This window comes from Euleptes europaea, chromosome 6 (genome assembly GCF_029931775.1).
Source record: "Euleptes europaea isolate rEulEur1 chromosome 6, rEulEur1.hap1, whole genome shotgun sequence".
NCBI classification, from domain to species: domain Eukaryota; kingdom Metazoa; phylum Chordata; class Lepidosauria; order Squamata; family Sphaerodactylidae; genus Euleptes; species Euleptes europaea.
Genome location: NC_079317.1, coordinates 86,090,434 through 86,104,061, shown reverse-complemented (window position 1 = coordinate 86,104,061; position 13,628 = coordinate 86,090,434). Strand labels below are relative to the sequence as shown.

The following is a 13,628-nucleotide window of genomic DNA, read 5'->3' as shown; positions in this document are numbered from 1 at the left end:
ATAGTAGCCAGTGTTGATTTAGGCTTTCTCTGTAACAAGAGTGTTCTACGATTAACCATTTCCATGTCATGATAAACAGGGCGAATCTTTTGAAAAATCCTTGCCACAAGATGGGAATTTGTGGGAGGATAAAATTACTTCTATCTACATGTTAATAGTTCCATTAGTTATGCATCAGTAATATATATATATATATATAGTGATGACCCTTTCATCTCTTTGCAGGGCATGGCTCTAAGTCTTGGAGACAAAATCAATCTATCTCAGAAGAAAGCCAGTTTGTAAATCTCAGCAGTCTCTTCTGATCATTTACAGTTAAATGCTTGGAATGTTGCTTGTTGGATTCAGAACATCTTGTATTTTTCTATGTTCTTTTATTGTAGAAGCTGATCTTCTTGTGCTGAACGGATTCCAGCAAATAATGTGTAGATTACTCACCACTCCAAGATCAATGTCAATAAAACTTGTTTTTTTTCTCCCTGTTCTTAGATGTCATGTTGTGTAATCTCCTATGTGTACTCTTAAAAAAAAATCAAAAAATAAATTACCTGTTAGTTTTACTGTCCTGCTCTGTAATTAAATTTATTTTTGTTTAGAGAAGCTTATTTCAGTGTTTGGCGAAGTATAGTAACGGACTGGGAGTGCTGAGGGCTTTTTTGTTTTGTACTTTAAAAATATGCAAATTTAAATCTCTCAAGTCATGCACAGGTGCATTGTATGCACACATTCTGCTGGGGGATGCAAGACCATACACATATTTGCCCGTGGAGCTTCCACTTAATTAATATGAATGGGAAAGCTTTTGTATTTCCCAAGCAAATTGTCCTACATCCATTAGCAGTGTGAGCGTGGTGCTATATCTCGGGCTTGCAAGCTACATTTTGGTTTCTCCACTCCATTTTTTTCTTCAGAGCTTAGATTACAACTTGGTTCTTTGATCTAATAACAGCTGCCATTACCAGCATATTAGTGTAGGCTAGCCTGACCTGATAAGCGTAATGGTGGTACCCAAAGCGAACCTCCTTTCCCCATTTTGCCCCCCCCCAGTTACAGATCCAGCAGAGGTTTACCACCCAGTATCTCTCCTCCTGTATTGCATTCATGAAGTAGTACAAAATAACTATCCCACAGTACATTAACCAGTCTCTTACATGTCCAGAAACTGTAAAGGTCCCCTGTGCAAGCACCGGGTCATTCCTGACCCATAGAGTGACGTTACATCCTAATGTTTACTAGGCAGACTTTGTTTACAGGGTGGTTTGCCAGTGCCTTCCCCAGTCATCTTCCCTTTACCCCCAGCGAGCTGGGTACTCATTTGACCAACCGCGGAAGGATGGAAGGCTTAGTCAACCTTGAGCCGGCTACCTGAAACCAACTTCCGTTGGGATCGAACTCAGGTTGTGAGCAGTGCTTGGACTGCAGTACTTCAGCTTACCACTCTGCTACGGGGCTCTTCAAGAAACTTAAGGTGGTGCAAATTAAGGCAGCTGTAGTTTCGACCTGGGTTTACAGTAGCGAACACATACTTTTCCAGTGACACTGTGACCCAGTGGAGGCCCAGTTCAGTGTGCTGATTTTGATCTATCTTCAGAGCACAAAATAGCTTGGATTCAGGTTAGCAATGGGACAGTCTCCAGCTGTGTATCCACATGTGAGGTTTGTGATCTATGGAAATGCCTACCTGGAGTCTGGTTAGTGTGTGTGTGTGTGTGTGTGTGTGTGTGTGTGTGTGTGTGTGTGTGTGTGTGTGTGTGTGTGAAGTGCCATCAAGTCGCTTCCGACTCATGGCGATCCCATGAATGAAAGTCCTCCAAAATGTGCTATCTTTGACAGCCTTGCTCAGATCTTGCAAATTGAGGGCTGTGGCTTCCTTTATTGAGTCAGTCCATCTCTTGTTGGGTCTTCCTCTTTTCCTGCTGCCCTCAACTTTTCCTTAACATGACTGTCTTTTCCAGTGACTCTTGATTAATAGGAACCTGCAAAAAAGCCTTTTCAGTAGTTACCCTTATCCTCTTTTGTAAGAAGTGGGAAGCAGAGAGAACCCAATGGATTTCGCCTATTAGTAAAGTACGGTCTCCCCTTAAAACCTTGGATTAAACTGTTCCTTTTATTGCTCATTGACAAAGTCTTAAGCATTCATAGTATAGAGAAACAAAGAAATAAGCAATTTTACAATTTTAGAATAAACACAATTAATAAAAGACTTTATCCACTTGTGGTACAGGGTAAACTTGCATTATCAGACTCAGTTACTGAGAAAGCATATCAGATGGCGAAATATCTTAGCATATGTAATGGCCCTAAAGCTATCAAATACCTCTGATAATGCAAGTTTACCCTGTACCACAAGTGGATAAAGTCTTTTATTAATTGTGTTTATTCTAAAATTGTAAAATTGCTTATTTCTTTGTTTCTCTATACTATGAATGCTTAAGACTTTGTCAATGAGCAATAAAAATTTTGGAGATTGTTGTTACCCGTAAGTTAGGGAATGGTCTCCCCAGAAGATGAGAATGGGTAAGATAGGCATGCTAGTGAGTAAGTGGGTTCAAAATTGGTTAATACTGTATTCTTCCTTAAGGAAAAGCTTAATGATGGTTGCTGAAAACTGAACATTTATCAGTTTGAAGCAAACCACCTTATTTTGCTAGAAGCCATGGGCATGGAAGTATTCCATTCTTATGATGGCCCTAAAGATATCAAATAGCTCTGATAATGCAAGCTTACCCTATACCACAAATGGATAAAGTCTTTTATTAATTTTGTTTATTCTAAAATTGTAAAATTGCTTATTTTTTTGTTTCTCTGTTTCTCTATACTATGAATGCTTAAGACTTTGTCAATGAGCAATAAAGATTTTGGAAACTGTTGTTACCCTTAAGTTAGGGAATGGTCGCCCCAGAAGATGAGAATGGGCAAGATAGGCATGCTAGTGAGTAAGTGGGTTCAAAATTGGTTAAAACTATTCTTTCTTAAGGAAAAACTTAATGATCGTTGCTGAAAACTGAACATTTATCAGTTTGAAGCAAACCACCTTATTTTGCTGGAAGCTATGGGCATGGAAGTATTCCATTCTTATAATGCTTTACACTTCTGCGTCACCATACAGTACTGATTACTTTTACATAATAGATTGGATGAATGATGTCCAGCTTTCTTGGGGATAAAAATCCAGATTGTCTTGAATGGAAGGGGTGGGGGAAGCTTTGGGCCATGGTCTACAATTTGCTTGACTAGCAAAGCACTGAGCTCATCTTGGGCAGGTGCACCATAGCTGTGTGCCCTCAACTGGCCATGTAAGAGTCCAAATAACACATACAGAACAAGTTGCCAAGTACAAATACAAATAGCCAAATACAAAGGCAATAACAAGACACCAAACATGCAACAAGTACAGAAAATGCAACCCTGAATCCTGCAAAGTCCACAACAAAAAGGCTGTGAGGCAGTCTCAACAGATTCTGCTAGGATGCTCATGAGGAGTCAGCAGACTACCGGACCACTAATGTCAAGTTGTGCAGGTATGTGGGGACAATCAGGTCCAGGGTGCGGAGCAAAATCCGGAGTGTGCGATCTAGATAACCACGCCACGTTTTGCGTAGGGCTTCGTCAGCCTGTAGTATGGTGTGCAATATATCCAAGAAATGTGTCTGAGCTTAGAACCCTCTCAATACAAAGACCAAAACTCCCCTTTCTTAGGAAACAAACCATACAGTCTTTCCCAAAGCAAAAAGGGCCCTATGGTAGCCATTTTGTGGTGCCATGGGGAACCCTTGTGCTAGACACATAAAACAAGCTTTTATGCTCTAATGTTAAGCTGACTGATGAAATTGTGTAGTAAAGTTATCACAGAAGGATTACTGAAGATATTTGTTCCTTTGAACCCTCCAAGAGCTATTAAGAGCTGGCATGATCCAAGCTGATCTGGCAAGTAATAGAGTGGGTTCGATATATCATTGTAGAAGAGATATTGGCCAGAAAATTGTAGCAAAGATTACAGGAAATAAAGTATGCCTGTTCTATTGGAGGATCCATGAGTTGTCACAATCATTAAACTTCTTGTGATGTTGGCACCCCTTTTCCTCCTCATCTTGGACTTTTGGGAACTGCATGCAGAAGATCCTAGACTGAAATGCCAGCATCTCCAATTACAAGATAATGGGAGACAGCCCTGGGAAATCTGGAGATTTTGCTGGCAGTCAGAGTAAGCAGATTGTGGACCAATGATCTAATTTAGTAGAAGGTGATGCCATGTATGATAGGAACGGTGTGTGGAGGGTGGGAAATACCTCCCCTCCCCTTTCAGTATTAACCTAGGTTCTGGGGATGTGTCAGAAGCCATAATTATTATGCTTTGCATCTAGGCTTTCAGTTCCATTAGAATATTTCTGTGGAACCCACTATGCTGGACTAAACTGTCCTTCTAATAAGATAATTCTTATTCTGTATAGGACTGGGTTGTATTATTTTACCGTTGTACACAAAATATCCAGCTATTAATTAGTCTGGATGGTTCTCAGAATATGAAACAGTTTGGGGCAACTCAAATGATATATTTTTAATATGGTAAGCTGCAGTACTGCAGTCCAAGCTCTGCTCACGACCTGAGTTCGATCCCGACGGAAGTTGGTTTCAGGTAGCCGGCTCAAGGTTGACTCAGCCTTCCATCCTTCCGAGGTCGGTGAAATGCGTATCCAGCTTGCTGGGGGTAAAGGGAAGATGACTGGGGAAGGCACTGGCAAACCACCCCGCAAACAAAGTCTGCCTAGGAAACATCGGGATGTGACGTCACCCCATGGGTCAAGAATGACCCGGTGCTTGCACAGGGGATCTTTACCTTTAAGCAAGTATTAGGTACTATATACAAAGTTAACCCCTGCAGTCCACCTATGCTGGTACTTTTGTCTGTGTGGATCAGTTTGTTGCAGGTCCTGTATAAGATCTAAAGTCAGCATGATCCCACCTATAATGTTATATGGGTGGACATCCCATATTGTACCTTTTTTTTCTCTAGGAACATTCCCTGCACTTAGCGTTTATAGTTAAGGATTCTTTAATGCTGATTAGATTCTCTGGTAAAAAGCAATTGCTAAAGGATGAGCTACAAATCTACAAGCCCCTACTTGGACTCTTGCATCAACCATGCAGTCGCTTGGCTTTAGGTAAGCATTCTTTCTCAACCTCAGTCCCTCATCTGTAGTATGGGATGACCATAGCCCCATACTTACACAATTCACAAGACAATACAGGTGAATTTAAATAGTCTGTTCTACAAATTACCATGCATGGATCTGAAAGCTGGACAATGAAGAAAGCCGACAGGAAGAAAATTGATTAATTTGAAATGTGGTGTTGGAGGAAAGTTTTACTGAAACCCTGGTCCGCCCAGAAACCAAATAAGTGGGTTCTAGATCAAAGCAATCCTGAACTATCCCTAGCAGCTAAAAAAAGTCTCTGGCCTGCAAGGCGGTCTGGCCGGGATAGCCTCCTCTGCCTCAGACCAATCTGAGAGTCTGAGCTGTTCTCTCTCTCTCGGTAGTTGTCAGGTTGCCTCCTGAGTTTCACCACTCAGGCAGCCTATGGCTCTTCTTTCTGGGCTCTGCTCCTCTCTGGCCTTTTATCCCCTTCAGGCCAGAGAGGCTCCACCTCTTCTCTCCCTTTTCCTCACCCCGGAAGTCCATATAAGGGCCTGAGGGAAGGATTGTTTCCTTTCCCAGACACTGACGCTGTCAGCTGTGCGGCAAGGTGTGGAGTTTCTTCTGGTGGTGGCGGCTTTACCGTGGAGCCAGCTGGAGGGGTGGGCTGCTGCAGCAGCAGGGAGTGCGGTGGAGCCTCGGGAAGCCTTTGTGCAGCCTGGGGACAAAAGGGAGTATGTCTCCTTCTGCTTGGGCACGTCCCAGGTTAACCCCTCTCATCCCGGGAAGGTGAGTGAGTGCTGTGGGGCTGGGTGAGCTCGGAAGTCCTGGGCAAGAGGTTATCCCAGGACACTGAGGCTATCACACTTTGGTAACATCATGAGAAGACTCGTTGGAAAAGACAATGATGCTAGGAAAGGTTGAAGGCAGTAGGAAAAAAGGAAGACCCAACATAAGATGGATTGACTCAACTTCCGTTTAAAAGACCTGAGCAAGGCTGTTAATGATAGGATATTTTGCAAGTCATTAATTCCTAGGGTTGCCATAAGTCGGATCTTCCAGAGATGGGGGGCAACAGAAAAGGCTCTTTCAGCAACCCTCTTCACTCAAGAGAGGAACATAGAGGACAACCTGAGATGATCACTTCAGTATCTTAGCAGAGCAATATGACATGAGGTGATCCTTTTAAATATATCACTGTGGCTGGACGCTGCCGCTTGAGGAAAGACAACAGCGGCAGATCAATAAAAGCTGGGGAAAGGTGCTACATACAACCGTAGAAAATTTCCTTTCTGCATAAGTCTGGATCTAACTCCTCTCACAAGCTGTGAAGCTGCTCCTTCAAGGGGACTGCCATCCTTCCCATCTACAGTACGCTGTTTCCAAGTCCCCTGATCAGCAATCGTACTAATCAAAAGCACCCCAGTCTCATCTGGATCGAGCTTCAGTTTATTGGCTTGTATCCAGCATATTACTATGTCCAGGAACTGGTCCAGAAGACCTTGCAACAAAGACTGTTAGACTTTTTAATAGCCACAGGACCTATTGTGTTCATTCTACATGCTACATTCTGTGTAATTTGGTCCTTGGACAGTGTGTCAGAATCTTGTATTAGATGTTGTTGGATCACTTCTGCAGATTAAAAATAAACTAGACAAAACTCCCATGCAAGTAATATAGCTCCAGAAAGGTCTTCTCCTAGCTATATTTGCACATCTTCAGTTAAATCGAACGGTACCTGCCATTCTATGCCTCCTCCAGAAGTAACAACTTAAGGGTTTTTTCTTTCTTTTAAATTGTAACTATGTCTATTTTCACTTAGGAGCATTCACAAGTCCATGAATAATAAAATGCAAAGGTTGCCATGGGAATGTTGTCACTTTGGGAGAGGTAATTATGATGTGTTGGAATGCCAAATAAATCTATTCTAGCAGCATGCAGGCATAAGGAGCAGATGAAGACATTCATCTGTGAGTCATTAAGGTCCGTTTATTTTGGGGGGAATGCAACACAATATGATGCATTTATTATGAAGAGAGAAAAGAAGAGTTACATTTGAATTAATAGTTCATTTCCACTTGTAGATTTCTGTATGGTGAAAAACATATCAAAATGTTTCTGAAATTTACAGACCACTCTGGGACTAAAGAACATTTAGCACAATATGACTGCACATTGTCACAAAAGGACCCCTTTAAAAAAACACCTACATTTTCAGTAAGGATATCATATTAAATAGAACAGGTAGTGGTGGGAGTATAGATGGAGCACAGATGGTGTTCATGCCGCTGTACATCTAAATTTGTTCTTGACCTTTGTACTGTTACAAACAGTGATTTTGGTTTGTTAGTCCTATAGCCTTTCCTTATGGCATTCATGTGAGATGGTGCTTCAAAGATCCCTTGGTCAACTGTTCTGCATTTCCCGCATCCAAGTCACCATCTTTTCTTCTCAGAAAGGGCTGGCTGTCCTGCATATTTCCTTGTAGAACTGCTTTCCAGACTTACCAAATTGTCTAAATATTCACAGACTGAACAAAATCTCACTTGACTTAAGGGAATTTTAAACAAAAGGTTGGGATGAGGAATGACAGAATTCTGCGAGAAGCATGCATGGGTTTCATTACTTTTTCACCTGGGTCGATGCTTGAAATGGTCTTCTTTTGCACTGAAGTCACTAAAGCATATCCTAGGACTTTAATATACAGAGGGAAATGTTCGTAAGCAGCTGGGTGAGCAATGTCTCCTTGCTAGAGGTGTGCAGAGATGCAACCTGGTTGATGCCAGCCACGTTCATCAAGCATCTATGAGAAAAGTAGTTCTGCAATGAATTTTCAGATAAAGCGCCCACATCTAACTCCTCGGTAAGTAAGCTTGCAACTCTCCTGTGTGGGACTGCACAGAAGCCACAGAGATGAAAACAGGGTTGCACTTAACTGTAACTGTTGTTCATTGAGTGGACTTCTGTGAAGGCTCACATCCCTCTCTCATTTCCCCGCTGTGGGCTTTTAATCTTTCCTATTATGTTTGCTTCGCAGTGGTGAAGGGACATCTGGAGGGGGTGAGTTCCCCCTCCTCTGTCATGGGTGTCTGTTGTTGGGAGGGGAAGGGAAGGTGATTGTAAGCTGGTTTGATTCTTCCTTAAGTGATAGAGAAAGTCAGCAAAAAAAACCTCTTCTTCTTTGCTTGTAAGTCCTTTCTCCGGGTGGCCTGCACCTGTGCAGTCCCATGTGTGTCTGCACAGAAGACCACTCAATGAACAACAGTTACAGGCAAGTGCAACCCTGTGTTTGTTCCTCTCCCAATGTTGCTAGCTGGCTACAGCATGTGCCCATGTTTTTCTTGGATTCTACTTATTTCCCATGCTAGGGATGCTTGCACAAGAGCACAGAGAGCTTCCATCCAATCACATTTGGAGAAAAGCCACTGAGAGCTGCATTTCTCTTTCCTTTGTGGGGGTGGACTTCTTTGCAAGTCCTATGGCTGGGAAAATAGAGAGCTGGGGGCACCTTGTTCAATTGCTTATAGAATTTGTCCCCTTGGCCCAATTTGCTTGAAACTTGGTGGTTCTTTGCAGCACAGGAAGCACAAACTGTGGTGTCATTTAGTTGGGGGGGGGGAAAGCCATTGCACCACCACCACCCCGCCGAAAAGTCCCTCATAGGAAATAATGGCAGACCGATGGAAAGGGGTGGGGTAGGGGTCTGCAAAGAAAGCCACTTTCACTTTTGAAAGGAACAAACAGACCACAAAAAGGTAAGACGGCAAATGCAGACTATTCAGTGGAAAGGTGAGCAATTTTTATGGTGAGTCAATCAGTCACTGTACGAGTAGGAAAATGCAGACAGAGTTGTTGTTTTTAATGCTGTGGCAGCTGGAGCTTTCCTGTTAGGCTGCGACTTGACCACTATTTTAGAAATCAGTAGAGAGAAGTGTGGCTGTGCAGAGAGTCACCTACTTTAGGGATCTGTAAAACCAAACCCCTTTGTTCAATCTTCCTGAAAATTGCAGAGGGGGTCTTTAGATTCCAGGGAAAACTGTGTTCTATGCAAATTTGGTGTCATTAACACTCTCATATACATTCCCCACTGAAAATAATGGTTCCAAACTCCAGAACATACAGATTTAAATCCCAAACCAGTAATGTCCTACCTAACAATAAGCAATCACAGTAAAAATCCCCTCACAAAGGACAGATCCTGTCCAGGTGCACCCCCCTAGTAAGAAGCATCATCTAAAAATAAGGGCATAGAAAATATGGAGATTTTTTTAAAAGGTTTCTCTTCTCAGTATTTGATCACAATAAAATCCTGATCAGTATAAACCTCACATTTCTACTTTCTGCAGCATCTGGGTCTAAGCAATATGCTCATTCATTAAACAGCTCTAGTTTCCTGTTTTGGTAATGCTCTCGTTCATTAATACATACTGTGGTTTCCTTAATTGTGTTTGTGTCATTCTGAATTATTATTGGGTCACTAAATTGAATTCTTCCCATGGGATAGACTATCCGTTGTCATTCATTTCACAAAATGGTAGTTACAGGAGGAAGCAGAGTTTGCAGTTTTTTTTATTCAATGTAATTTTGTAAATCTATCAATGAGAGGACCCCATATATTCACAAACACTACTGTGTTGATTTTTGTCCACCATTTAAAGATGAATAGGGTTGCCAACCTCCAGGTAATAGCTGGAGATCTCCTGCTTTTACAACTTATCTCCATCTGATAGTGATCAGTTCACCTGGAGAAAATGGCTGCTTTGGCAATTGGATTCTACGGCATTGAAGTCCCTCCCCTCCCTAAACCCTTCCCTCCTCAGGCTCCGCCCTAAAAACCTCCTGCTGGTAGTGAAGAGGGACCTGGCAACCCTAAAGATAAATCAGGTAACTTGTTTCCTTATGTTCCTACAGCCCCAGCCAAACATCTCACTGAATGTATGGCTTTCAAGGATCAGGCTTACTTTTACTATCTATGATGTAGTGGAGAGAGTACAGATTGAGTAACCCTTTCCCAAAATGCTTGGGACCAGAAGTGTGTCATATTTCAGATCTTTCCGTATTTTGGAATATTTGCATATACATAACGTTCTCTCCTGCCTTGATCTGTTCCCAGCCTGAGGCAGAGAGCAAAGCGTCACGCCTTTAAGTCACAGCTTTAAGATAGGAGTTTTACGAAGACTTCTGATTAACAGTTAAGTCTTTGACTGCAATTTGTGCATGAGGAGCAAAAGGAAGACATGAGTGAGTGTGACTCTAAACAGGTTTGTGCATTAGGTTGTATCGCCTGCTTGACAAGAAATAGAGAGAGAGAGGCCTTTATGCATTCTCCGTTTCCTCGCATTTAACTTCCTGTTTCTTGGGGTGGGGTGGGGTGGGGTGGGGAGGTCAGTTCTGCACATGTTTTGCTCCCTCTGATGGTTGATTTGACATCACACAGCTTTAAATGAAGCATTTCTCTTTGCAGTTTCAATCAGCAGCTTTTTCTACTTGATAAAAAAACTGGTGTTATATCAAATTGACCACTAGAGGGAGCAACATGCATGCAGAACTGACCCCTCCCCCCAAAAAACAGGAAGTTAGACAAGAGGAAACGGAGAGAGAAGGATCGATCTTGCAAATTCAGGAGGCCTGGCACAAGGCTGAGGGCCAGGGATAGGGTTGCTAACCTCCAGGTAATGGGGGAGAAAAAAGGCACCACTGTACCGATATCAAAAGATAAGGAACTTAGTACAGGAGCGAAACATACAACAAGGTGCAAAAGTACAAACTTTATGTGCTACAAAGATTCCTATTAGTTACAAGGTGTCTAAACATACATGATACCAACCATAAAGACAAACGTAGTGGCTATATACAACAATAAATATGTACAAAATCATGGAATAAAGTTGCTCTCGTGTAAGAATGTCTTGTTGTATGTTTCGCTCCTGTACTAACCTCCAGGTAATAGCTGGAGATCTCCTGCTATTACAGTTGATCTTCTGCCGATAGAGATCACTTCACCTGAAGAAAATGGCCGCTTTGGCCATTGGACTCTATGGCATTGAAGTTCCTCCCCTCCCCAAACCCCACCCTCCTCAGGCTCCACCCCCAAAACCTTCCGCCGATGGTGAAGATGGACCTGGCAACCCTAGCCAGGGGCCTGTGAGTAATGCCCGCGTCATGTTGGCAAAGAGAAAGAGATAGATCAATCTTGCTTATACAGGAGGCTTGGCACGTTGCTGGGGGCCAAGGGCCTGTGACTAATGCCCGCGTCATGTTGGCTCAAAAACTTACGAATAATGAAGCATTTCAGTTTTCAGATTTCCGGTTAAAGGATACTCAACCTACATTGGATTTGGAGAGGGGAGACAGGTCCAAATGGCTGCACGATCATGAAGTTTAAGGGAAGGGGAAGCTTGGACAACTGCTGTTTTGAATTTATTATAAATTTAAATTCAAACTGCAACCTTTGTGAGTCCTTTAGTGTCACTGATGAGACAAGAATGTTCAGAATGGTGGGTGCAGAGGGAAAAAGGGCAGACTTGAGTTTCAAGCTCTACATAACTACAGGCTATTGGGGTGGATGTATGACTAGATCCTAATGTTTTCTTTAATATTAAAAAGCGGTCATAGAGGGGCCCAAATCTGGATTGGGGCTGTGGAACTGGAGGGAGGTGTTTAACTTGCCCGTGCTGTTTCCTTGGGAAAAAATCAAATATTTAAAACATGTATATGCTGCCTTTCTACTCAATCTAGGTTCCCCAAGGTGGTGAACAATCACAAAATAAAAATAAAAACATCACAATGTTTACTAGCCACACTATGTTTACGGAGTGGTTTGCCACTGCCTTCCCCAGTCATCTTCACTTTACCCCCAGCAAGCCGGGTCCTCATTTTACTGACTTCGGAAGGATGGAAGGCTGAGTCAACCTTGAGCCAGCTACCTGAAACCAACGTCCGTCGGGATCGAACTCAGGTCGTGAGCAGAGCTTGGACTGCAGTACTGCAGCGTACCACTCTGCGTGATGGGGCACTATAGCTAGCTGCTTTAACAGTCAAGTGTTTGACTACTACACTTGTACCTACCATGGGCATACCGTAACAGAGACAAATATACAGGATTACTCCAAGAATTGCAGCAAAGTAATGCACAAACTACCCTGCTGGATCAGACCCAGAATCCATCTAGTCCATCTAGTCCAGCATCCTGTTTCGCACAGTAGCCAGCCAAATGCCTCCATAAAGCCCACAAGCAAGGCATAAAGCCAACAGACCTCCATTGTTGCTCCCACCAGCAACTGGTATTCATTAGATTGAAAATATTTCCTGCCATTTTTCCAAAGTTGGCTTTGTTAGGATTTTTTACAGATGAAGTAGAAGATGTGCACAATAAACATCTCATTACCACTTTGCTCATTGTGGCATGCATGGAAACAGCAAAGGAGTGAAAGTCTGCCAATGCATTAAATATTAGTACAGCTGAATTTGAGAGCTGGCATTAATAGAGAAATTAAAATAACAGTTAAAATTATCAAGCAGCCTAATAAAACCAGATTATTTTGAATAGTTGTTCTCATTTTTTGTATATTTTTACTTGCTGGCTTTTTGTTTTGGAAAAATCAATGTTATTTTTAAAAAATAAATAAATAGATGCCTATGGGCACTATCGGTTTCAATAGACTTTCCAAAAGAAATTCCCAATGATGCTTTAAGACTTTAAAGTTTACCGAGGAGAAAATTTGTCTCTTTTTTGTGCAATCCTAAAAATGTTTTCCTGGGAGTAAGCCCCACTGAATTGACCTGCGTAGGCTTCTGAACAGACCTCAGTTTTCTGAGACCTCATGTGATTATGACTCAGAAGTCCAGATTGGAAAGTGTTTTTCATTTGGGAGGAAGTTCTCAGTTTAAACCGTAACAACATTAGGTAGTGATGTGACATTTATAGGGATTCTGATTTATGGGATGAATTAACTTTTTTTTAAAAAGCATTTGGACTGTAAGATAATACTTCCAAAGAATAATTCTCTAAAAGAGTATGGAAAATGTTGCAGTATTAATGGCTCACAGTGATCAAGAGCAAATTATAGATAACAAGCCCATTCTAGAAGGGCTTGAAGATGTCAATGAGATTTTTCAGTTGCACACACTGACCATCTATACATTGCAAAAACACACACAAATGCAATGTAGTGGTGCCTGTCTTGTTTAGATATTAAATTAAAGAGGACTCTAGAACATCGCAGCTTCCCTTCTGCTTACAAAACTATTTTACCAGTTACGTTTTATCACTATATCTAATAATAAAGTGGCCAGTTCCCCAAGTGGATGACAAGCACAGCAAAATAAGGCAACCCACAGACAAGGTGAAAGTCTCTACCAACTCAGAGAACTTTCGAGATATGCAGAAAAGTATGACTTTGATAGTTAACCAACAGAACCCCCCCCCCAAAAAAAACTCCTTATCCAGACACACAACCTGATAAGCAAGGGACATGGTCCAGGAGGCATGGA

The 13,628-nt window shown here is 42.1% G+C and overlaps 1 protein-coding gene across 1 annotated transcript in view; it reads left to right on the top strand.

Annotated features, from left to right (window-relative positions):
• The window catches only part of COPB1 (COPI coat complex subunit beta 1), a 30,657-nt gene extending 30,191 nt beyond the window's left edge, over positions 1–466 (top strand). The window contains exon 21 of the mRNA XM_056851491.1: positions 226–466. Within this exon, the coding sequence (XP_056707469.1) occupies positions 226–285 (60 nt within the window). The 3' untranslated portion in view covers positions 286–466. The remainder of the gene's footprint in view (positions 1–225) is intronic.
• The last annotated feature ends 13,162 nt before the right edge of the window (positions 467–13,628 follow it).